Source organism: Mercenaria mercenaria, chromosome 10, assembly GCF_021730395.1.
Source record: "Mercenaria mercenaria strain notata chromosome 10, MADL_Memer_1, whole genome shotgun sequence".
NCBI classification, from domain to species: domain Eukaryota; kingdom Metazoa; phylum Mollusca; class Bivalvia; order Venerida; family Veneridae; genus Mercenaria; species Mercenaria mercenaria.
The window spans coordinates 19,511,407-19,536,864 of NC_069370.1; the positions used below are offsets into that span (position 1 = coordinate 19,511,407).

The 25,458-nt window shown below is 35.4% G+C and overlaps 3 protein-coding genes across 7 annotated transcripts; all 3 read left to right on the forward strand.

Moving 5' to 3' along the window:
• The first annotated feature begins 663 nt into the window (after positions 1–663).
• On the forward strand, positions 664–4,592 carry LOC128559816 (uncharacterized). Its single transcript, XM_053552423.1, has 3 exons — positions 664–685; positions 1,233–1,952; positions 4,094–4,592. Exons 2-3 carry the CDS (start codon positions 1,247–1,249, stop codon positions 4,546–4,548), a joined length of 1,161 nt encoding a protein of 386 aa, XP_053408398.1. The 5' UTR covers positions 664–685; positions 1,233–1,246; the 3' UTR covers positions 4,549–4,592.
• A 3,153-nt stretch (positions 4,593–7,745) lies between these two features.
• LOC123559713 (uncharacterized) lies at positions 7,746–10,616 on the forward strand. 3 transcript variants are annotated; one of them, XM_045351750.2, is made up of 3 exons: positions 7,746–7,844; positions 8,624–9,313; positions 10,127–10,616. In XM_045351750.2, the coding sequence occupies exons 2-3, from the start codon at positions 8,638–8,640 to the stop codon at positions 10,579–10,581; spliced, it is 1,131 nt and encodes a 376-aa protein (XP_045207685.2). In that variant the 5' UTR covers positions 7,746–7,844; positions 8,624–8,637; the 3' UTR covers positions 10,582–10,616. The 3 variants fall into 3 exon arrangements, with proteins under 3 accessions (XP_045207685.2, XP_053408399.1, XP_045207686.2); XM_053552424.1 differs by lacking the exon at positions 7,746–7,844 and adding an exon at positions 7,874–7,995; XM_045351751.2 differs by lacking the exon at positions 7,746–7,844 and adding an exon at positions 8,002–8,150.
• Positions 10,617–17,063: 6,447 nt separating this feature from the next.
• On the forward strand, positions 17,064–25,458 carry LOC123559711 (bromodomain-containing protein DDB_G0280777-like). Of its 3 annotated transcripts, XM_053552425.1 has the most exons (7): positions 17,064–17,170; positions 19,161–20,594; positions 21,208–21,561; positions 22,219–22,431; positions 22,841–23,537; positions 23,773–24,096; positions 25,140–25,458. In XM_053552425.1, exons 2-5 carry the CDS (start codon positions 19,169–19,171, stop codon positions 22,888–22,890), a joined length of 2,043 nt encoding a protein of 680 aa, XP_053408400.1. In that variant the 5' UTR covers positions 17,064–17,170; positions 19,161–19,168; the 3' UTR covers positions 22,891–23,537; positions 23,773–24,096; positions 25,140–25,458. The 3 variants fall into 3 exon arrangements, with proteins under 3 accessions (XP_053408400.1, XP_045207683.2, XP_045207684.2); XM_045351748.2 differs by having other exon boundaries at positions 22,219–23,537; XM_045351749.2 differs by having other exon boundaries at positions 22,219–23,537; positions 23,944–24,096.

The window sequence follows — 25,458 nt, forward strand, 5'->3', positions numbered from 1 at the left end:
AAGACTCATTCAAGGTTTCATCAATTTGTATCCAAAACTTTTTTTAGCTAGGCCGTCACGAACTCCTGATGGACGGACAAGACCAAATCTATATGCCCCCCACCACTCATGGCGGGGGCACAACAATCATGGTAGTTTTAAAGTAAATCCATCAAGTACCGGTAATAATATATTAAATAAGATAAATTTCTGGGCATAGATGCAGACAAAAAGTAGGACAGCTCTGAATATACTTAGTAGAGTCCAGCTTAAAATGGATTATTACACATTTTTTATAAGGACAGCCTGCACAAAGTACATGACAGTGCCAACTGCAAATCTCAAGTCTATCACTTATCCAAGTGGAGGCAAACACTTAAGGATTGTTTATCCTATATGTCATGAATTATGTCCCTTGCATGTGTTCTATTTTCTATTTTTTTTTCTAAAAATATCTCGCACTGGATTGATATGGGAATTCCCCAAATGTGTCTAAATATAGAATTCAAATACGAAAATGCGTTGTGGATTTGATATTTTACTCATATGAACAGGTAACTGAAATAACTTTTAATACAAGGCATTTAATTACTTCAAAATGTTTCATCTGAGCTTTTATGTCTTCAATGGTTTAAACTTACTTTTTTAAAACAACTGTTGAGACATGTATCTTTTCTGGGTTCCCTGAGTTCTGCTGGTTGCGCCGGTAAACCTGTAAAAATCACATTACATAGGAATATATGAGTTTTCTAAATCAAAATAATTGTGTATCAGTTTACAAAACAGTGCATCAAAATATGTTCTGTGTTACATATAAAACAAATGAGAAAAATAGTCTAAGAAGATGGAATTAATTTGAACTTGGTAAAATGACATAATTTTGCTCTAACAGTACTGTGCGGATCTCTTTTTGGTAGATTCAAAGAACAGTACGTCATTTGAAATAATTATTTTAAAAATACAGTTGAAATTCAATAATCTCTAAATTCCAGCTATTTTGAAGGCATTCCAAGTCCTGTCCTAGAACCACATATGCAAAGTATCAGTTTAATTAAGTCCAATCTCGGTTATCTCGAGGTAAAAAAGTAAAAAACTTGGTCCCTCTGAATTTGAGATACCGAGTTCCAATTGTATATTGATTTAGAACAGACAACTAAACTTTTTTTTCTGATCTATCTGATAATCATAATGTGACATAATATGCAGTTTTAACTGTTACAGTAGTTTTAAGAACTTTTTCTCTTCGTCTGCAGGTTCTTCTAAGTTGATGGCAACACTCACACTTACCAAGACTGAACAGACAAATAGTGATTCAAGCTCAGTCACAAACACATCTGAAAATAACACTAGCAGACAGAAACCTAGAATGAAAAAGAATAAAAATGCTGTTTTGCGGAAGTCAAAATCAGCACAAAATGGAGAAAATTTAGACACACAGAAAAAAACACAGATGAATGAAGAAATACACAAGATCAAAACACAACAATCTTGCCCTGAGCTTGATGGAGAAGATGCTGATAGTGCAATAGGATCTGAAGTAAACAGTGTAATCGGTATGCCATTTGAAGATGATCAATTGCTAGATGATTTAGATAATTTCATATTACAACCAGCCAGTGAAACATTAAAACAATCTACAATTCAGAAAGATACCAACTTTCATAGTCCTACATCGAGAACCCTCTCCAGGCAACCAGCTTCTGTTGCCACGAAGTTGCCTACAACACAAACCAGAACAGTGGAAACAGAATATAGCACACCTCAGAAAGGGAAATTTCAGCGTAACAGGATACAACCTGTTAATAAAGTTCCAGAAAATGCCTTCCAAACAGAAAGCCTTGATGTTAGCAACAACCTAGAAACATCAGATGTACGAATTGATGGAGAACAATCTTTAACTACCGAATCTTTAACCACCAAGTTACCACCCAATTACAGTACAGAAGCATCATCTTTACCTCCTTGTTCTAGAGGTATTTAAACCTATATTAACATAAAATTAATATTTCATATAGATCTATTGTTATTTTATACTCTTTTTAATGAAATTGACTGTTTTTTTGATCTGCAACATCTATTTTGTAAACTTTTTTTATTATAATATTTTTTTAACAAGAGCACCGCCTTGCGGGTGCAGACACTCATCTGATTTTTTTGTCTCTGTATAATAGAAATATTGTCCTACCCATGATTTTCTTAGTCCAGAATGGGCCATAATTCTTGCAAAAAGCAATGTAGAGTTACAGTACTTGCTGTGCAGAGTCAGCTTTAAATGGCAAATAATTGCTCCAAGTTTTAAAGCAATAGCTTTGGCCGTTAAGGGGAAAAGTTGAACTTAATGCATAACTTAACCAAGAAATCCAATATTTTTTTGAAGCTATGTTTCTTGCTGTACAGAGTCAGCTTTTGATCGTGAACAAGTGTTGCAAGTTTTAATGCAAAAGCTTTGATAGTTCAGGAGAAAAGCTGACCTAAACACAAAACATAACAAAATAATCTGATTTTCTAAGTCCAAAAGGGGCCATAATTCTTGCAAAAAGCAAGATGGAGTGAAGTATCTTGCTGTACAAAATCAGCTGTTGATGGTGAAGAAGTGTTGCAAGTTTTAAAGCAACAGCTTTGATAGTTTAGGAGAAAAGTGGACCTAAACATAAAACTTAACCAAGAAATCTGATATTTTCTAAGTCGAAAAGGAGCCATAATCCTTGCAAAAAGCAGGATGGAGTTATGGTTCTTTCTGTACAGAGTCAGCTATTGATGGTGAACAAGTGTTGCAAGTTTTAAAGCAATATCTTTGATAGTTTAGGAGAAAAGTTGACCTAAACATAAAACTTAACCAAGAAATCTGATATTTTCTAAGTCGAAAAGGGGCCATAATTCTTGCAAAAAGCAGGATGGAGTTATGGTTCTTTCTGTACAGAGTCAGCTATTGATGGTGAACAAGTGTTGCAAGTTTTAAAGCAATATCTTTGATAGTTTAGGAGAAAAACTGACCTTAACATGAAACTTAACCAGGCAAGCCGACACCAAGGCAGACGCACAACAAATAACTAATTTTTTTTTCAATGAGCTAAAAATGAATGTTTTTTTTAAAAGAAGTAAGCCTTTACAAGGCTTTTCCTATTTTTAGTTTTATTATGAAGAATGAGTAACTGAGGATCATATTTAATGGAAGCCATAACTTTCTGATTAAGTAAACTTACTGCTTTTGATATGTATAGTTGAATCTCTCTAAGCTAGTGATACCCTAAATTATGGTTAGATCAGAAGTTTTTTTCATTTAAGATGATGAAAGAATTGTCAAACTAAATGTCTACCCCCATGAGATGGGGGACAAGAGCATTAAGATACTAAAATCAAGAAGAACCATAAAAGAAACTAAGAGTATTTGTTTTAAAGGAGTGTGAGGGGCAAGAAAGGGTTGGGAGTTGGATGGAGGGTGGGGGGGGGGGGGGGGTAAATCTTAAACCCCAGGTATGCAACTTCACATCCTAAACAACATTCCTAAAAAGTTTCATGACCAGGTCAAGTATCTGTTTTTAGATTTGTGCGACAAAAACATTTAGGTCATTTATGCGTATCTTTTTAACCAAGGGCCTTAAATCCTGCCTTGCAGTGTGTTATCCAAAAACAAAGTCCAGAAGCAAAGCCCACCTTACATGCTGAATAACACGCTTAAAATTCCTAAGTTATCTGTTAAATACTTTCTGAGATACATCTGAAACAAACCATTCGGTCCTTCATATATATTTCTGACTAAGTCAAAGGTAATAACTGAGGGAAATCTAAAAGAAATCCCCAGGTACACAACTTCACATGCTAAATAACTGTCTGTAGGACAATTACTTTTTGAGCTATGCATGACACAAATTTGGACAAACGGACAAAAGCAAATCTTAAAGCTTCTCCAAACCCACATCCTGACCAAAGTTTTTTTTTTGAGGAGTGTGAAACTTTTTTTCAAATAAATGTTTCAGGGTGGAACTAAACTGTTAATAGATCAGACAATGTTACTTTTTACATAACTTTCATAACTGTATTTTACAAAGCAGATTAAATACTTTCCCCACAAGAAACTGAAGTACCTATAAAATCTGTTGTTTTACCTTTTCAGGGGGTATGTCAGACTTTGTCATTCTCCATACAGATGCAGACATGGAAGAAGCGTGTGCCTTCATGAACCATTTAAAAAATGACACTGGCATTGAGCATCTTACAGTCGAATTACTGAGTAGCATCAACGTTGGAAAACCTGGAATGCAAAGTCTAGCGGCACTACACGAGAATTATCGATACATTCTGACTTATGTCACAGATAACCTAGCAAGTGACAAGTACTGCAGATTCCTGCAAGAAATCTTACTGACATTTGGTCTGAAGAAAGCAAACGGACAAGAAGATCGGGTTGTGCCTGTATTTACGAAGAATGAATGCTGCAACATCCTAGAAATAAGTGTACTACACGGACTACAATATTTCCAATTTCATTCACTTAACTCATTGATTAGTGACTTGTGCCTGAACAGTGTCAGAAAACTTGTTCGAGAGGGAAGAGAAAAGTTTCCATAGAATGTATTGGTTGATTTATCTAATAAATTTTCTGTTTACCAGCATTTTTCATATTTTTTTAGCGACCAAAACAGGACAGCAGAACTAGGCTTGGTAATGATCATTTACAGTTTTGCAAATTTTAGGCTGAAATCAAGCCAGATGAGCAGTACAACAAGAACTAGAAGATGCTTTTGTAGAAAAGCCCATGTCTCCCCCAATATACAGTCATAATTTGCAAGAAGTCAAAGAGGACAGGAGCAGGTCAAAGAGACACTGATGTTTGGCTATAAAATAGGGTTCACCTACTTGGCATGTCCAATCATCCTATGAAGTTTCAACATCCTGGGTCAAGTGGTTCTCTAGTTATTGATCGGAAATGGTTTTCCATGTTCAGGCCCCTGTGTCCTTGACCTTTGATGGAGTGGCCCCAAAAACAATAGGGGTTGTCTGCTCCATAAGCTCTACCACCCTATGAAGTCTGAAGGTTCTAGGTCAAATGATTCTCCAGTTATTGGTCAGAAATGAATTGTGACGGATGGGCGGACAGGGCAAAAACAACATGTCTCCCCTTGAGGGGGGGTGGGGTGGTGGGGATTGGGGGGAGGGAGAGAGACATAATACTAATATCTCCTACTAAGTTTGATTGAATACTTGGAAAAAATTCAAAGTGCAATCTGAAATTTACACATGATCCCAAGTATGCCAACATTTGCTATATAGAATTGAAATATTTCTAGAAATAGATGAAATTTGTTTGTTTCAGTGTAAGATCAAATCATCTTTCACTGAGTGAACACTAGATGCAATATTTTCATGAGTGGCATTGCCATGAGTGAAAATTTAACATAGTAGAAGAATTATAGCGTTCATAATTGAAATATATTTCCAGAACAAATTCCAATGTGCACAACTACACATGCTGAATAATATTCCTATCATGTTTCATAACCCTAAGTCAAGAGCCATAACTCTGGTCCGACTGTCCGAGATCCAAGTTAAAACCCTGGTGCACTGCTTCCCACCCTGAATAACAATCCTGTGTCGGTATTTCAGTGCTGGTCAGTAAAAGTTTTAAGTTTCAAAAGAGTTTCTGCTATAGTTTGATACTCCAACATCTAAACTTAAAAAATCCCCATGAAGAAAAATTCTAAGGATTGTTGTAAATGAATAATCCAGGCTTTCACATGATGACCATAACCCTCTGAAACAGCCAGATTCTTTCTCGCTGAACCGAGACTTGCGATCATTTGTACTAGCTCTGAAAAAATAAGGCTTTTTTGAAAAAGTTCATTTTTAAAATTAAGAACAGATAATATTATTGTGTTTGCGGACAAAAAGTTTTAAAACTAGAAATTGCTTTTGTAAAAAAGTGCATGTCTCCCCCAATGCAAAGTGCTATAGGAAAGAAGTCAATAGGGGTCAGGAGCGAAAGTCAAAGAGACACTGATGGTTGGCTGCAATAGGGATCGTCTACTTGGCATGTCCAGTCATCCCGCTAAGTTTCAACACTCTTGGCCTAGTGGTTATCAAGTCACTGTTCAGGTTCCTGTGACCTTGACCTTTGAACAAGTGACCCCAAAATAAATATGAGTCATCTACTCTGCATGTCCAATCATCCTATTAAGTTTCAACATTCTAGGTCAAGTGGCTCTCAAGTTATTTTCCGGAAATGATTTTACATGACCAGGCCCCTGTGACCTTGACCTTAAATAGATTGACCCAAAAATCAATAGGGGTCATCTACTCTGCATGTTCAATCATCCTATGAAGTTTCAACATTCTGAGTCAAGTGGTTCTCAAGTTATTGATCAGAAATAGTTTTTAATGTTCAGGCTCCTGTGACCTTGACCTTTAACAGAGTGACCCAAAATCGATAAGGGTCATCTACTCTGCATGTTTAATCATCCTATGAAGTTTCAACATTCTGGATCAAGAGGTTCTCACGTTATTGATCGGAAATGGTTATCAATGTTCAGGCCCCTGTGACCTTGACCTTTAACGGAGTGACCCCAAAAACATTAGGGGTCATTTACCCTGCATGAACAATCATCCTATGAAGTTTCAATATTCTGGGTCAAGAGGTTCTCAAGTTATTGATCGGAAACGGTTTTCGATGTTCAGGCCCCTGTGAGCTTGACCTTTAACAGAGTGACCCCAAAATCGATAGGGGTCATCTACTCTGCATGAACAATCATCCTATTAAGTTTCAATATTCTTGGTCAAGTGGTTCTCAAGTTACTGACCGGAAACGGTTTTCAATGTTCAGGCCACTGTGACCTTGACCTTTAACAGAGTGACCCCAAAATCAATAAGGGTCATCTACTCTGCATGACCAATCATCCTATAAAGTTTCAACATTCTGGGTCAAGTGGTACTCAAGTTATTGATCGGAAATGGTTTTCAATGTTCAGGCGCCTGTGACCTTGACCTTTGATGGTGTGACCCCAAAAACAATAGGGGTCATCTACTCTACATGACCAATCATCCTATGAAGTTTCAACATTCTGGGTCAAGTGGTTCTCTAGTTATTGATCGGAAATGGTTTTCAATGTTCAGGCCCCTGTGACCTTGACCTTTGACGGAGTGACCCCAAAAACAATAGGGGTCGTCTACTCCAGCAGCCCTACAACCCTATGAAGTTTGAAGGTTCTAGATCAAATGGTTCTCCAGTTACTGATCGGAAATGAAGTGTGACGTACGGACGGACGGAAGGACTGACGGACAGGGCAAAAACATTATGTCTCCCCCAGAGGGTGGGAGACATAATAAGTGGTTTCCGTTTTCTGTAAGAAGGTTATATATTACCCCAGTGATTTTAGATAAGCAAATTTGTGCCAAAATTTTCTGTTTGTGTATATTTCTATTTTAATTCAGTAATACTATTTTCTTTTTATTTCTGTTTAACTTTGATTTGCCACAACATACATAAAATTTAGAAACAGGAAATAGCTGCAAGTGCAAATTTTCCAACTTAGGCTCGGATCAATGAGAAGGCTCGGAATTACGAGAAAGAGGCATACTTAGTATAGTCCAGCTTCAAATTGATTATTACCCTTTTTTATCCCAACTGACCGTAACTGGCTATTTCTGTGCATTGCATGAGCAGTACATGATGTACCAAGCCACTTATCAAAGTGGAGGCAAACAATTAAGGATTGTTTATCCTATATGTCATTGATTGTGTCCCTTGCATGTGTTCTATTTCTTCTTTTGGTTTCTAAAAATATCTCACACTGGAGTGATTTGGGAATTCCCTCATGTGTCTTAATATAGCATTCAAGCAAGAAATGCGTTGGATTTGATATTTAACTCAGGTAACTGAAATAATTTGTAATACAAGACATTTAATTACTTTAAAATGTTTCATCTTAGCTTTTATGTCTTCAATGGTTTAAACTTACTTTTTTAAAACAACTGTTGAGAAATGTATCTTTTCTCAGGGTTCCCAGTGCGCCATGTTTCAGGGTAGGTAAATCTGTAAAAATCATATTTAATAACCATTTTATGAATCAAAATAGTTGTGTACGAGTATACCAAATAGTTTATCAAAGAATGTTCAGTGTTACATATAAAACAAATGAGGAAATAGTCTAAGAAGAGGGAATTATAATTTGAACATGGTAAATGACTGCAAAATGACATATTTTTACTCTATGGATGTTTTTTTTTTCCATGATGTATTTCAATCATTTTGTTAAAAGAAATAAAATGATACTGGTAAAAATATCATTATGTTAAATAAATGTGTGTTTCTGACCTCTTTCTTCTGTTTTGTTTTTGAGTCTAAAATCGGACTCAACATGATTAAACCTAGGTCATACAACAACATAACACCATGTCTCTGATTCTCCCAGCATTCTCTGTACCAGTTTTCATGATCGTTCATCTGCGCAAACTCAACAATTTTTTCCCATGCTTTTTAAATTTGCACAACACAGGCCCAAGAGAGTACCTCATTTGAAGTAATTTATTTAATATTTTGAAAATATAATAATTAGCGGATGACTCAACTATTTTCTGATCTATCATAATAGGTGACACATGCAGTTGTAACTGTTACAGTAGTTTTAGAACTTTTTCTCTGTGTCTGCAGGTTGTTCTGGGAGGATGGCAACACTCGCATTCACCGAGATGGAACAAACAAAAAGTGATTCAAGCTGCATCGCAATTAAGTCCAAAACACCCGAAAACACCAATACTAAACAAAACACAAGAATAAGAAACAAAAATGCTGTCCTAAGAAAGTCAAAATCAGCACGAAATGGAGAAAATTTAGACAATCAGACACAATCTCAGATGAATGAAGAACCACATGAGATTAAAACGCAACTGTCTCGACCTGAACTTGATGGAGAAGACAGTGCAATAGGATCTGAAGTAAGCAGTGTAATCAGTATGTCGGTTGAAGATGAGCATGATGACTTACTAAATGATTTAGATAATCTCATATTACAACCAGCCGGTTCAACATCAAAACAACTTCCTAGTCATACATTGAGAACCTTCTCTGCACAACCACCTTTTATTGTCCCAAAGTTCCCTGTTCCACAAACCAGAGCAGTTCCAACAGGACACAGCACACCTCAGAAAGGGAAATTTCAGCGTAACAGGATACAACCTGTTGATAAAGTTCCACACAGTAATGCCTTCCAAACAGAATGCCTTGCTGTCAGCAACAGCCTAGAAACATCTGATGTACGAATTGATGGAGAACAATCTTTAACCACCAAGTTACCACCCAGTTACGGTACAGCAGCATCATCTCTACCTCCTTGTTCTAGAGGTATTTAAACCTACATTAACATAAAATAAATATTTCATACAGATCTATTATTATCTTACACTCTTTTTAATGACTGAAGTATTTTTATCTGCAACATCTATTTTGCTAACTTTTTTATAACTATTATGAAGAATGAGTAACTGAGGATCATATTCAATAATGGTTATAACTTTGTATTTATAAGAAATTTGATGAAAAATTTTTCAAACTAGATGTCTACCCCCACTTACTGTTACAATCATAATTAAGGTACTTGTTGACAACAGAATACTAAGTAAACTTTCACATTACCTTAGGGTGCAGCTGCCTTTTGTGGGATGGGGGGGGGGGGGGGGGGGGGGGGTAAATGTACTACCAAATATCAAGAAGAAATGTAAGAGAAAAGAAACTAAAAGTAATATATATATATATTTTTTTAAGTGGAGGTGGAATAGGGTAGGCAGTCGGGCCAGAGTTGTAAATCCAAAAAAAAAACACCAAGGTATACAGTTTCACATCCTGAACAACACTCCGATAGTTTCATGACTAAGTCAAATATCCATTTTTAGATTCGTGCGACAAAAACTTTTAGGCCATTTATGCATACTTTTTTAACCAAGGGCCCTATCTCCTGCCTTGCAGCATGAAATCCAAAAACAAAGTTAACATAACTTCACATGCTGAATAACATTCTTAGAATGTTTTCGTAGAATGTTTCATGACCCTAAGTTACCAGTTAAATACTTTTTGAGATAAGTGTATTTTACTGAAGTAGGTTCAATAATTTCCCCGCAAGAAACTGAAATACCTATAAAGTCTATTTTACCTTTTCAGGGGGTATGTCAGACTTCGTCATTCTCCATACAGATGCAGACATGGAAGAAGCCTGTGCCTTCATGACCCATTTAGTAAATGACACTGGCATTGAGGATCTTACTGTAGATTTGTTCAGTAACATCGACGCCGGAAAACCTGGAATGCAAAGTCTTGGTAAATTACACGAGAAGTATCGATACATTCTGACTTACGTCACCGATAATCTAGCGAGTGACAAGTACTGCAGATTCCTTCAAGAAATCATACTGACATTTGGTCTGCAGGAAGCAAATGGAAAAGAAGATCGGGTTGTGCCTGTATTTACAAAGAATGAACGCTGCAAAATCCTAGAAATAAGTATAATACGTGGACTACAATATTTCAGATTTCGTCCACTTAACACATTCCTCAGTAACTTATACCTGAAAAGTGTCAGAAATCTTGTTCAAGATGGAAGAACAAAGTTTCCATAAAAGTGTTGATTTTTCTAATAAATTTCCTGTTAACAGCTTTTTTTCCTTATTTTTTAGCAACTGAAATAGGACTGCAGAACCAGGCTTGGTACCAATCATTCACAGTTTTGCAAAAATTAGACTGAAATCAAGCCAGATGGGCACTGAAAAACTTATTAATTAGTTCTATAAGATTTCTAGTAATTCTGGAATTCTGGAAGTGAAAATATCAATTTTATTTCACTTATTATGCCTCCCTTCAAAGAAGAAGAGGTATATTGTTTTGCAGATGTCGGTTGGTATGTCGGTCAGTCCGTAGACCAATCTGTTTCCGGAAAAGCATAAAATAAATGGTATTCTTCTAGACAGCATTGAAGTTTAGTTCAAATGCATTTATTAAGAAGACTAAGTCTTAGTGAACCATGATGGCTCTACATTTACAGACTTAAAAAAAAGATATTTCTCACCAAGTTAAACAAATATCCATGCAGAGGCTAATGAGGATGCTTTTGATAAGCACTGCTGAACATCCATCAAGCATTCATGACAAAAAGCTGTCTGAACATTATAAAATTTTTGTTTAACTATGTGGGTACCAAGACTAGGTGAAGTCAAACCCAACCATCAGACTGAGAGAGTTCCATGAAAAGATGCTTCTGTTCAAGTTCAATGAACATATTAACTTGTTTAACCTTTACCTTGCTAAATTTCTAAAATGGACTGGTCCATCATTTAATTTGGGCAATACCATTTATTATTTGAAGGAGTGTTCACTAAAAATTTACTGACTGAATAGCGAACACTGCAGACCATGATCAGCCTGATCTATGTGCAGGCTGATCATGGTCTGCACTGGTCACAGAGGCAGAATCACTTGTCGCCAGCAAGCTAAAGGTTTAAATAATAAGGGAGAAATAAAACGTTTGTTTTAATTCATTGCCATCAGTGTCAAGCTTTCAAGGTACTGTGGTCTGTCAGAAAGAAATGAGGGTTAAAGAGGCAGCTGCCCCTCCACACCGGAGGTCTTGGGGGCAAAGCCTCCATCTCCCACAAAAAAAAGCCTAAGACAAAGTATGGTGAATTTTACATTATTTCACTTAGAACCCATTACATTTTTATTTGTTTGTGAGAACCATTCAAAGTTATGTAGAATCTATATGCTGAACAAATTATAAATTTTCAAAATTGATAAAAATCACTTCATGGGCTTCAGATTTTTTTCTGGAAAAAAATAACAAATTTTGCATAAAAATGCAAAAAGGTATCACTTTACTAATTAGCAATTTACAATAATACAATAATACATGTATGAGTTGACCAAACCATATACAAGTTATCTAAGGTACACTAAGGTAGGTAGCTACTGGTCATCAAAGTACAGCAAAAAAAAAGAGCTTGTCGTGCAAAACTATTTAAAGCTCCTTTCATCAGAACAATTGAATTTTGTTATAGAAAATTTACCTGGTAAAATAATTTCAATACCAAAGCAGTGAAAATTGTTATAATCAGTATAACATACTACTGTTTGCAGATCAAATTGCCCTTTCGTCTTTTCTTAAATCGATAAACTTGTACCTTTACGTCACAAAAGCAGCCATGCTGAAGCTATTTTTGGATCTTGTCTACACAGGTAACTCCGCCTTTCCGATACGAGTAAAAATACTGAATGAACTTGTTTACATTGGCTGTATCACCAAGAAATGATGATTTAAATACTCATAAATACTGTTCACAGTTGGAAAGGATGTTTACCCCCCCCCCCACCCCCCAGCCCCGGATTGTAACAGATGTATCAGATCTAATCTTCATTTAGAATTTAAATGAATCTTGCCACAATGCAATGAACATACACTTAGGTAGCCTGGATGTAAAAAAAAGATACCCTCTTATACATTACAGGCCTTTTTCTGCTTAAATTTCAGTACCTTTTGCTGCAGAATTTTCTTTTAAATAATGTATCTCGTGTTAAGTTTTCACTATAATTATAAAACGTGCCCGACTCGAGTTGTTGGATTCACTCATCATTGATTGAAGGGCATAAGTTCGAATCCCGGAACCGATCATGCCTCTTTTGTTGAAGAAATTCGGCAATTTCTTACGGAATTTGTGAGTCTTAGTCTAACTGATTTTGACGCGATCCTAGGAAACAGTTACGAGTTATTTTCTCCACTCGAAAGACATTGTCATCACTAGATTTGGTTTTAAATGCTGATTTTGTTGCGAATATGAGATAAATTCAAATAAAACTTACATGTATCTAAAGGAAGTCCAAATAATTGTACTCAACAGTTTAATATCGTTTATTTTTTTACTACTGTAATCGATATCCCATTTACGTAGACAACGTAAAATATCAAAATGTAAAATCGGTCTTCCTGAGGTCTCATTATTTAGACTAATGAAAAGGGGGATTCAGTTCCTTATTAATTTATGTAAAAGTTATTATAATTCCCCTTAACACGATTAACGTTACACATAATATGCAAGCTAACTTGAAATGACGGTGTACTGTTATTTATCCTAAATTATTTTGGTCCTTTTAGAGTGACTGTCACAAATATAAAACAAACTAAATATCGAATTATTTTGACTTATGTGAGTCTATAACTGGTTCTTTCCATGATCGAAGACAAGGCTTATCAACTGCCAGTATGTAAATAACTGAAATAGTGTTTTAACGACTTCAAATAAATAGATCTAGCAGATGCATTCAAAGGGTCTACACGTAAACCCCATCAAAAAAAACAAACAAACAAAAAACTAGATTTATAACCGAGTGAGATTTGTGATAGTTAAGCTACAGAAGACTCTGCAAAAGTTTGAATATCAAATAAATCAAATAAGTCAGTTTTTATGGTTATGACAATTAGATCTACAAGTGATACGTAGCTTGAAGGTTCAATGATACCTTTCTATAAAACCTTGTATACCTTGCGTGGTTGGAAATGTCGTCGATAAACCTTGAAGTGAGCCATCCAAAACATGCACTCTGCACATCGTCTCGATGTGGTGAACAATTGTGCCATGTTTCTTTAAAATCCTTCAAGCAGTTCAAGAGTTACAGCATGGACAAAAAACAGAGTTATATGACCTTTGGCCCCTAAGTGTGACCTTGACCTTGAAGCTAGCCAGAACATGTGTTCTGCACGAACATTTGTGTCAAGTTTCTTTGAAATTCTTCAAGAGGTTCATGTATGACCTTTGACCCATAATTGTGACATTGACCTTGAAACGAGCCATCGGAAACATGCCCTCTGCACGTCGTTTTGACGTGGTAAACATTTGTGCCAAGTTTCTTTAAAATCCTTAAAGCAGTTCAAGAGTTACAGAGCAGACATGAACCAAAATCACATGACTTTGACCTTGAAGAGAGCCCTCTGCACGTCATTTCGATCTGGTGAACATTTGTGTCAAGTGTCTTCGAAATCCTTCAAGGGGTTCAAGAGTTACAGAGCGGACACGAAATAGCTAAAGGACGGATGGATGGACACCGGGGCCATAACATAATATGTCCCTTTGGGCGTGTAGAAATAACTGATAATCCGTAAACCAAAACATACAAGTTACAGTCATATTATCTTACCAAAATCTTGGAACTACTTCTTGTGGTCTCCGGGGATTTTGACATATGGGTGGTTTTCAAAATAATGAAGCAAAAGTGTGACATAGGGGTTGAAAATTCAAACTTATTTCTTATGGTGGTCACCTATTTTTTATTATAGCAAATACTTCATATTTGAAGGAAATAACTTTGGGGAAGTGTTGAGAAATGCCAATCAGAAAATATTTCAGCCTTTAATTCAAAAGTTCAGTGAATTTCCAGTAAGGTGGGTGATAAATGTTGCATGGTTTTATGACAAGGAAATATGTATAACAGTAATTTTTTCAACATAAATGATAAGTAATGGGTGTATGTGTATGGTTTGAAACTTATTTAATCATATGTTTGTGGACTTTGGGTTTTTTTAAAATCACCCTTTCTGCACAAATTTGACATGAAAATAAAACTTTACCTAGAAAAGTTGTTGCTGAATGCAAAATAACTATCATATAATTATAAAACCAACTTTTTTCTGACATGTTGCATGTTTATAAACCACATGCCAAATTTCAAGAATGTCCAATAATTCTAATTTCTAGAATTGTCTACTCAAAATTGAGTTATTTTAAAGATGCACAGGGGACACATACTGAAGATCAGTGTAATATTCATCCATTATTAGTTTTCTATTCATAAAAAGACTACTGGTAATAAACTTTAGACAAATACTATCAAAAAATAGTTTATTCCACAAAATAACTACAAAATTGAAAATTTTCACTACAAAAACATGAAAATTCAACAAAATGTAATGCTTTTAAATGAAAAATAAGTGACTTTATACATAACTAACACACTGAAATCATTTAATTTACATGAACTGCTTATTCATATTAGAAAATGACAAAATACCATGCATGATAAAAAGGAATAGTAAAATTCATACATACTTTATAATGTTACTAAAAAGGGTGCACAGGGGACAAATTGTATCAAAATATTTATTCATAGAATATGTTCATGGTAAGTAAAATTCTTTTAACTACATAATATTTACTAGTGAACATTTACATATTTAGGTAAACTTAAGAGCTTAAGAAGCAATAAAATTGATGTTTCCACTTTTAAACTTGAAAATTGGCAACTTCGGAAAAAAATGCAAACAATGAATTTTTAATTGTCCAGGGTTTCTTATATAATGCTAAATTATCAAGTAATGCCTAAATTTTGCATACACACTGCTAAGAATATAGAAATGCCACCACAAATTACAGTAATGCTATGATAATTGATATATGTCAAAAAAAGGGTGCACAGGGGACATCACTTTTGGCTTTGTGAATGTTTAACAGTCAGTAATATGTGAAGTTGAAGGCTGCTTTTGTATCTGTTGTAACTCCCTTTCAAGGAAAATAAAGTAAAATCCCATTTTATTTAAAGAATAAAAGAAATCTGACACTTAACAACTGAAAAGGTGCACAGGGGACATTTTTAGGTGTATAGACATTCATCAAGTTTCTGAGAAAGTCGATTTATTAAAGAAAAAAATCATACTGTGTCTTCACAGCTGAAAGGATAAAGATCTTAGAAAAACATTAAGACTTTTGAAAAGTAATAGGGTTATGAAATTGTAGTGTTCAACATTTAAATTTAGTATTTTTTTCACTATTTTTCGTGAAAAGGGTTCCATCACAAGATGTGAAATATTAGTAACAATAAGATGTAGGTAATGAGAAGAAGTATTTTATTTAAATGTGCAGAGTTTAAGTTACATTAAAAAGCCAAAGCTGTAACAATAAATCATGGTTTTAAAAAGTAAACCTCAGTTGAAAACTATACTTCATGTAAAATGTCACACTTTTTTGGGTGCACAGGGGACAAAATTAGCTATATAATTTAATATAACTTTAAAACTGCTTGAGCCATCAAGATAAAATTGCACACATTTATTGAGTACATTGATTTGGATATATTTTGCTCCAAAACACATTCTAAAACTGAACTGAATTGAAGTAAGGTGAGAGAGAAGAAAAAGCTTCATTATTTTGAAAACCACCCATATGGGGAAACAAAATTTTACATTGTAATTTCAATTTCACAATTTAATAATATTCGGTACTCCATGAAAAATCAGCGATTACAAACTAACAAATGGAATTGGGATATAACAAGTCTGAGATACAAATGCTTACAATTCCATAGAAGATACATACTGGATGCATACACAACAATTTCTGTAAAGTTACCCAAACTGCCAACAATCTGATCTTGGCAAGATTCTAAAGCCATTAAGTAAATTTAGGAAATAAAGGAAAGTTGAAATGTGGGCTTCATTTGCATGACTGGCAGTCCTTATCCAGGTATCAAAATGAACTTGGTAGTGAAACAAATGGTCTTTAGATTCAGGCAGTCTCTGTTCACAGGTGGTCTTCAGCACAGGTTTGACTATACTTGCAAGTCAAAAGGGAAACCAGTTTATATTTTTAGAATAGTGGGAAACTGAAATATGCATTGCTATAGATCAGATAATCTATCAACAATTTTTCAAGATTATTTATGTTAAATGGAGATCAAGCTCCTGACCTCTGTATGAGTATCAATTTGATACCTGCAAGTGACACTGACAACTTCGTCACAAAGACAGATATCACAAGGAAGATTAATTTGTATCTCCTTGTTCTGCCTATTTTTTTTATTTTTTTTGGTGTGTGTGGGTGGGGGTGTGTATGGCAACTTTTGTTTTGCCTTTATATCTAACATTTTTTTCATTCAACAATCAACTTTGTAATTTAACCTGGTATAAAATGCAAAACAATTAAAAAATACTTGGCTGCAAGTCAGTTCTTCTCTATTTATAGTATGTGATAGAACATAATATAGAATTACAGTAAAGAAAAAAGGAAATCCCCTTTTAATTTGCTTCCTAAAAATAGCTATTATCTGAAACTATGTCCATGCAGACAGGAACTTATTTTTTCCAATATGGCTACCAGAGAACAGGTTCATAATTTTCCTTTAAATAGTAATTTATTGATGATTACAGGATAGCACTGGAAAAATTTATTAAAGGTAAAGTTGTGTACATTTTTATCAAGTCACACTGACCATAATATTTATCAAGCTAACAACTGGTTAGTCATTCAAAGTTAATCAGATGATAGATAAGATCTATTTTTGAAAAAAAGAAAAATATTTGTATCAAAACTAACTGATTTATCAACAGAAATAAATATCTTAACCACAACATAGTAGTAAACACACAGGGTTAACCACATGTATTACTCGAGATATTCTGATAAAATAGGTCGGTCCTTAGTGAGTTGGTGATTTTTTTCTGTTGTCACAATTTTTCAACAATATTTCAGTTATTTGTAAAATTGGGCAGTTAACATAACCAGTCTTCCTGTATTTGGTACCAGTACTAACTTTTTATTATATTATATGGATCAGAGGCAGAGGACAAACGATTTTAGACTTGACGCTTTTCATGAAATCGCCACTGAGAACATTGCCTGTGAATTGAACTCATGACCCTGCAATATTTAGATCTGAGCTCTCTCTAATGAGCTGGTGAAACCACTAGCCCTTTAGCACAGTTGGTCCAAGGGTCCCAGGAACAGAATTCTGACTGCAGACTGTTGGTGGTCCTGTCAGAACAAGGCTGTCTGAAAGACAGTTAAATCCCCTGCCACTGTTATGGATAGTGATAGGGTAAACCTTTGACCTTGAGCTGTGACCTTGACCTGACATGGTTGACTCAAGAATTCTGCACATCGTCTTGATGATGTGATCATTTGACCCAAGTTTGATGAAAATTCCTTCAAGGGGTTTAGGAGATACAGAGTGGACACAAAATGGAAGGCTCAATCCTTTGACCCTATGATGTGACCTTGACCTTGAGCTGGCATTGCTGATTCATGAGTTCTGCACATCGTCTTGATGAGGTGATCATTTGACCCGAGTTTCTTAAAATTCCTTCAAGGGGTATAGGAGAAACAGAGCAGACACGAAATTAGCCGCCCGCTTAGCTCATTAGGTAGAGCGTTGGTCTACGGATCGCAGGGTCGTGAGTTCAATCCTCGGGCAGGGCATATGTTCTCGGTGACTATTTGATAAACGACATTGTGTTTGAAATCATTAGTCCTCCACCTCTGATTCATGTGGGGAAGTTGGCAGTTACTTGCGAAGAACAGGTTTGTACTGGTACAGAATCCAGGAACACTGGTTAGGTTAACTGCCCGCCGTTACATGACTGAAATACTGTTGAAAAACGGCGTTAAACCCAAAAACAAACAAACAAACAAGCAGACACGAAATGGAAGGCTAAAACCTTTGACCTTGAGTTGTGACCTTGACCTTGAACCAACATGGCTGACTCAAGTTATGCACATTGTCTTGATGAAGTGATCATTTGACCAAAGTTTCATGAAAATCCTTCAAGGGGTTTAGGAGATACAAAGCGGACACAAAATGGAAGGCTCAATCCTTTGACCCTTAGTTGTGACCTTGACCTTGAGCTGGCATGGCTGACTCATAAGTTCTGCACACTGTCTTGATGAGGTGATCATTTGACCCAAGTTTTATAAAATTCCTTCAAGGGGTTTAAGAGATATAGAGCACACACGAAATGGAAGGCTAAAACCTTTGACTTTGAGTTGAGACCTTGACCTTGAGCCAACATGGCTGAATCGTGAGTTCTACATATTGTCTTGATGAGGTGATTATTTGACCCAAGTTTCATGAAAATCCTTTAAGGGGTTTAGGAGATTTGGAGCAGCCACGTAAGTGTTATAGATGGACGGAATGATGGACAGACAGACAAAGACCATTCCTACAGCCCCCCGCCACCAGTGGTTAATCAAGCAGACAAGTGCTCTTTCTCTAACAATTAAAACTGGACTATATGGATTCCAGTGGATGGACACAGGGCAATCTACAAAAGCTTACCTTGAGCACTTCTTGCTAAGGTGAGCTAATAATCACTGTTATGATTTACTTGTAATAAATGCAAATTAATCTGACAAAATATTTACGAAGCAAAATGTTCTTTCCAATACAGGTGGGAAAATGACAGAAAGTATCACCTTGTATGTAGAGAAGAGTCAAAAACCAAAAGAAAACACAAGTCTACAGCATAAGGTTAATTCACATGATACTAAAGACATGGAAAATGACATTGAAGAGGATAAAGTCAACAAATCTACGAACATGGAAGAAAGTGGTAAAATGACAAAAAAAAGTGACAAAACCACTACAGAGTCTATAAATATAAATCAGAAAAAATTATCCAAAAACAATGGGGAGGAATTTATTGAACCAACTAGGGCTAATGTTAACTGTGATAATTCTGTAAACAGCAAGACACTGAGTAAAGTAAAAACGAGAAATAAAAACACTTTCCTTAGAAAGTCTAAATCATGTCTAGAGATGAAAACCACTGAAGAAGAAACTCTCCCACATTCAAAATCTTTCAGTGGAAAGCCATTACATGTTTGCAGTAGTCAAGTGTCCATTCCTGAATGTGATGGTGACAATTCCAACCAAATAGTTCAATGTAACATCTCTTTAACAACCACAGAGAGAAATACACAATCAAGTGACAAAAATGATGATTTAACAAACACTGAAAACAACAGTGAGGTGCATACTTCAGGTTCATCATCTAATCTGCAGCTCTTTGGAAATCAACACAACACTAGTCATCAATCACAACAAGATGGGAAGCTTCAGCATCAACCTCATCATCATCAAAATCAGCAACAGCAACAGCAAGAAAATCAAAAACAGCAGTCGAAACATCAGACTCATCAGCAGCTGTCAAAACAACAACCTTTACAACCAGAACTAGAACAAAATAAACAACAGATTATTCAACAAAATTTGCCACAAAAAGTACCACAACTGGTGTTAAATGACCTTCGAAAGGAGCAACAACACAAAAAGTCACATCTACTTCTAGCTAACACAGGAACAGATCCAACATCAACAGAAACAGAAGCAATTTCAACTAGCACTATAATCACATCAACAACAATTACTACCAGTTCAACAGAAACTGCTGCAACATCATCACTAGCTGTAACCTTAAAACAACAAGTACAACCATTGTCCCCACTACATCCCAATCAGTATGAGAAAGGTTATGTGTCAACAAGAGGTTTTCATTCTCCGTTTTCACCTCCAACCCCATATATGTGTGACTACTCAACATGGCTACCACAAAAGTGGCAAGGTACGAAAGTCGAACAGTTCCATGATGATCAACCATCTTTAAACCAGTCTGAAGCTAAAGAAACAACCACTAATATTTCTACTGAAGCAGGTCTGACTGATGATGGGTTAACAAATGGTAAACAAGCAGAGCCAAAGACTGTAGTACGTAAAGCACCTACAGGAACTACATGTATATCAGAAATGTCTAGGTCAATAGTTCCATGCAATAACCAATCACGATCTGTAACTACATCATCATCAGCACCAGCAGCAACAACAGGTACACAGTTGTAATCATCTGATTTTTTGTCTCTGTATAATAGAAATATTGTCCTACCTATGATTTTGTAAGTCCAAAAGGGGCCATAATTCTTGCAAAAACCAATGTAGAGTTATGGTACTTTCTGTGCAGATCCTGCATTTAATGGCGAATAACTTCTCCAAGTTTTAAAGCAATAGCTTTGACCATTAAGGAGAAAAGTTGACCTAAATGCAAAACTTAACCAACAAATCTGATATTTTCTAAGTCCAAAAGGGGCCATAATTCTTGCAAAAAGCAGGATGGAGTTATGTTTCTTGCTGTACAGAGTCAGCTATTGATGGTGAACAAGAGTTGCAAGTTCTAAAGCAATAGCTTTGATAGTTTAGGAGAAAAGCTGACCTAAACATAAAACTTAACCAGGCAGCACCAACGCCAAAAACATCTTTTTTTTTTCAAAAAATCGGATGAGCTAAAAAGACTGCACAAATATTAAAGCTTTTCTGTAAAATTATTTCTCACACTATTTTGTTAGTTTCTATCCTTATTCATAAAAGTGATATAAATGTGTCTTAATCACCACCACATTTGTAAAAGTCCAGCCTTCCTACTCTGTGTTTGGTGTATTTTACAGATTTTGAAGCTTCTGCACCACAGAAAACAACACCCACCTTCAATCTGAATGACCTTGGCTCAAGAGAAATTCCAATATCTAGAGAACTTTCCATCATAGAGAATTCATCTGTTTCTTCAGCCTCCCCAGATGTTGATTATGTTTCAATACAGTATTCTGCTTCATCCCCACAACTTTCATCTATGCAATCTTCGGCAACATTGTCATCACTATCATCAATGTCTTCTATAGAGTCTTCAACATTACCTTCAAATTCATCAAATTCATCATTGGGGTCTTCAGCATTACCTAGGCTGTCGTCAGTACAGACTTCAAGGCCATCAGCAAGAATCTTACCAACATTAAGCTCTTCAGGTAGGTAACTTCCTCTAAAATATTTAAAAGCAAGAGGGCTTATATAAATGCCCAGTATTGTTCACTTGAGTAAACAAGATGACTCAGTTTCAAACTTGACATAGATTTCATGAGAACACACCTTTTGACCAAGCTTAGACAATGCGGCCTTTATAGAGGGCTGAGAAATAAGGTCTCTCTTGTCAAAAATACTGCAAATGATGGTACAGACGTGCAACTTTCTGGAAATCTTTAGAATATGTTGTATTTTCCAAGTAACTGTTTGATGCCTATATGATCATCTGTTTTTGAAATAAAATGTTGCATCGTTATTCCGTTCCACAGCTCTTTCATATCAAAATGGCTGCCTGATATTAGGCCAGAAATATATTTATTAATATATGGATGCGGTACAATTTCAAATTGATATATCTGTATGTATCGGTTCAAGAGATATTCAAAGAAAACTATTCAGGACAGAACGGGTCATTTTCTAAAGTGTAAGAGTTTTTGACAAATTGACCAATTTGACTTGGTATGTGAACTTGTCTTAAGATCCTGAAAACCTGTTTTGATTTTCAATTAATCTCTCAAGGTTCAATTTTTCAATCCATACTCCCTAATAATATTCTTTCTAGAACATTAAGTTAAAAATCTTTCCATACTCTTAATTTCAAGGTTCCATTTCCAAGAAAGAAAAGCGGAAGGACTTCATACTGCTAAATGCCGAAGCTGATCAAGAGGAGGCTGAACAGTGCAGAGATCATTTGAAAACAGATATTGGAATACCTGATCTCACTATTGACTTATTTTGTGAAATTGACAGTGGACAGACTGCGATGATGAGTTTGGAAACATTGCATGATAGATACAATAACATTCTAATACTAGGTACTAAAAATTTAGAGGGAGACAAGTATTCCAGGTTTCTTAATGAAAATCTTTTAACTACAGGACTACAAGACGCAAATGGGAAAGAGGATAGAGTCATTCCAGTCTGGACAAGCAAAGATTGCAAAGGCAAAATAACAGAGTTCAGAATTATAAAAGGATTTGAATATTACAGCTTTTTGTCAGATAAAAGTTCTACTAGAGCCACTTGTTACATTCAGTGTGTTAAAAATACTGTCAAAGAAGGACGAAAAAATTCTAGATAAGGCCCTATCTCATTCTGTATCATGACTTAAATATTTTTGTGAATGATAACACAACAATTTAGTTTGTTTTAGTCCATTTCTACAACTGGCTTTTTGTTACTGAGATTGATCTGGATTTAACATCATTTTTCGCTTTACTTCAGATATGTACTGGCAATCAGCTAACCAAAAGTCTGAGATTCCATACCTGTAAGACAACAATTATGATAAACATATCAAATTGACTGCTTACCATATATAAACTGCAAATTCTACATGAAAATAAGTCAAAGTCAAGGGAATATTCGCACCAGAGACTGGTAGCTAGACTGGTAGCTTAAAGGCCACAGCAGTCATATCACCCGACACTATCATCACATCATCAACAACTGCTGGGACATCAAAACAACAACAGCCATCACCACCACATCTGAAACAAGTTTCACCATCACCACCACATCTGAAACAAGTTTCACCATCACCACCACATCTGAAACAAGTTTCACCAGTGTTTGTACCAGCTGAAGGTTTTCACTCACCAGTTACCCATAAAATCCCATATATACTTTACAACTTAAAATTGCTACCACATATGTGGCAAGTTACGAAAAGTTAATTAATTCCATCGTGATCAACTGTCTTTCAACCAGCTTAAAGCTAGGAAACTTTTGCAGAAAACAGGTTTAGTTGCTAATTCCCAATCAGAACCAAAAACTACAGTTTGTAGATTCAATAGTGCCTGCATCTGAAATTCCAAGACTGAAACTTCAAACAATAGGCAGTTTCATTTTGCTACTTTATCATCATCAGCATCAACATCATCAGCAGCAACAACAGCTTCAGAATTTGTAACAGTAACAGGTAAGCATAAATTTGTAAATATAATACATTTTTCTACAGAGTCTTTACTGTAATCACTTTAGTTCCGTTTTACTAAAATTTCCTTAAAAATACTTCTCTATATGTCAATCTATTTACCTGCATTTAGCAATCAACTGGCTTAAAAGACCATTTGTTCCCTACCCACTAGGTGTCTGCTTAATACAAGTTTTATGTATTTGGCAAAGCCTTACCTATATTTCATATTTATTTATAGGTTTTAAGGATATCTACTACAAAATACAACACCAACCTCTTGGTTCAAGAGATGTTCTAGTATCCAGAGATGTTTCTGTCATACAGAATTCACTAGAATCCACAGATACTAATTACGTTTCAATAACGCATTCTTCTTCATCTGTATAATTTTCATCTTTGAAATCTTCAGCAACACTCTCATCAATCAACATGTTTACAGAGTCATCAGCATTACCTGCAAAGTCATCAAGTTTATCATTGGAGTCTTCAACATTGCCTAGATTGTCATCAGTACATACTTCAATTCCATTATCTATAATCTCACCAACATGAAGCTCAGCTGGTAGGTGAACTTCCTCACTTAAATCTTACTTTCTATAAATTCACAGATTTGTTACTTCAATAGCTTTCTAGATAAAGAAAGATCATAGTGACTATAAAAATTACAATTTCTTCAGATAAAAGTAAATGTAAAATGGACTGGACTTTGATGTGCTGCCTGGAGATAAATTTACCATGTCTTGTATTTAAGTCTACAAATAGGATAAAAAAAGAAACAAAGTAGTATGATAACTGGGTTGAACTGAAGGAAAAGGAAAATCATAAACAAGAGTAGCAGACTGTTATAATACATGTCCATCAAATATCATTATTTTAAAATATTCCAGTTATGAGCAGACTAGTTGTCGAATTTTGTAGTTTCAACCAACTCTAGGGTCACAACTCCACAGCAACAAAAACTATCCACCTGTATATCAAACTTGGTCAAGATAACTGCTTAAGTTATTGAATGGATACTGTCAATTTAAACAATTTTAAGTAATTCAAGGGACATAACTCAAGTGACTGGGAGTCTATGGCTGTTTATCAACCTTGTTTGAGATATTATGCCCAAAAACATTGTGACCAAGAAGGGTGAACACTGGGTAAGAACTACTAAAGTAAGAGAGCAGAGGCTATCAATTTTCCAGATTTTGGGTGATTCAAAAGCCATAACTGCAGAGCCTTTGGAACAATCCAGCGAGTTATCAATCACGGCTAAGGTATTATGCCCATAAACACTGTCACCAAGTCTGGTGAATATTAAAAAAGAACTGGTCAAGTTCAATAGTGGACTCTGTCAATGTGATTCAAGGGTTAAAACTCGAGCATCTGAAACAATCCTGCTAGTTATCAAACTTGGCCAAGACATTATGACAATAAACACTGTGACAAAGTTTGGTGAATATTGGTTATGAACTGGTCCTGTTAGATAGCGGATAAGTTTAGCGGATGTCGCCACTTTCAGCCTGCAAATAAGCCTTGTTTCAAGGTCATAAAAAAACCATGCTCCAAATCTTAAGTATCTAGTACACATGGTATAAAAACTATCCATGCTTATTTCAGAAAGTGGGATTCTGTACTACTTAATGCTGAAATGAATCAGGAAGAGACTCAACAGTACAGAGATCATCTGAAAAAAAGATGCAGGCATAAATAACCTGACTCATGATACTATTTAGTGAGATCAACAGAAGACATACTGCTGAGTTTGGAAGCATTGCATGATGGACACAATGAACTTCTAGTATTTGTGACTTAATAAGTTCTCTAGCATTCTGACTGATTAATATTCTTACCAACAGATTAGGACACACAAACAGCAAAGAGGATTTAAAACTTCAAAATATATGTAGAAAATTCAGCAAATAAAAAAAGATAGGTT

Bases quoted from the DNA above. Each gene is read 5' to 3' on its own strand.
- LOC128559816 (XM_053552423.1), top strand. From the start codon at position 1,247: ATGGCAACACTCACACTTACCAAGACTGAACAGACAAATAGTGATTCA. The intron at 1,953-4,093 runs GTATTTAAACCT...TTACCTTTTCAG, and splicing joins TTTACCTCCTTGTTCTAGAG to GGGGTATGTCAGACTTTGTC.
- LOC123559713 (XM_053552424.1), top strand. The intron at 9,314-10,126 runs GTATTTAAACCT...TTACCTTTTCAG, and splicing joins TCTACCTCCTTGTTCTAGAG to GGGGTATGTCAGACTTCGTC.
- LOC123559711 (XM_045351748.2), top strand. From the start codon at position 19,169: ATGACAGAAAGTATCACCTTGTATGTAGAGAAGAGTCAAAAACCAAAA. The intron at 20,595-21,207 runs GTACACAGTTGT...TGTATTTTACAG, and splicing joins AGCACCAGCAGCAACAACAG to ATTTTGAAGCTTCTGCACCA. The intron at 21,562-22,218 runs GTAGGTAACTTC...CTTAATTTCAAG, and splicing joins ACCAACATTAAGCTCTTCAG to GTTCCATTTCCAAGAAAGAA.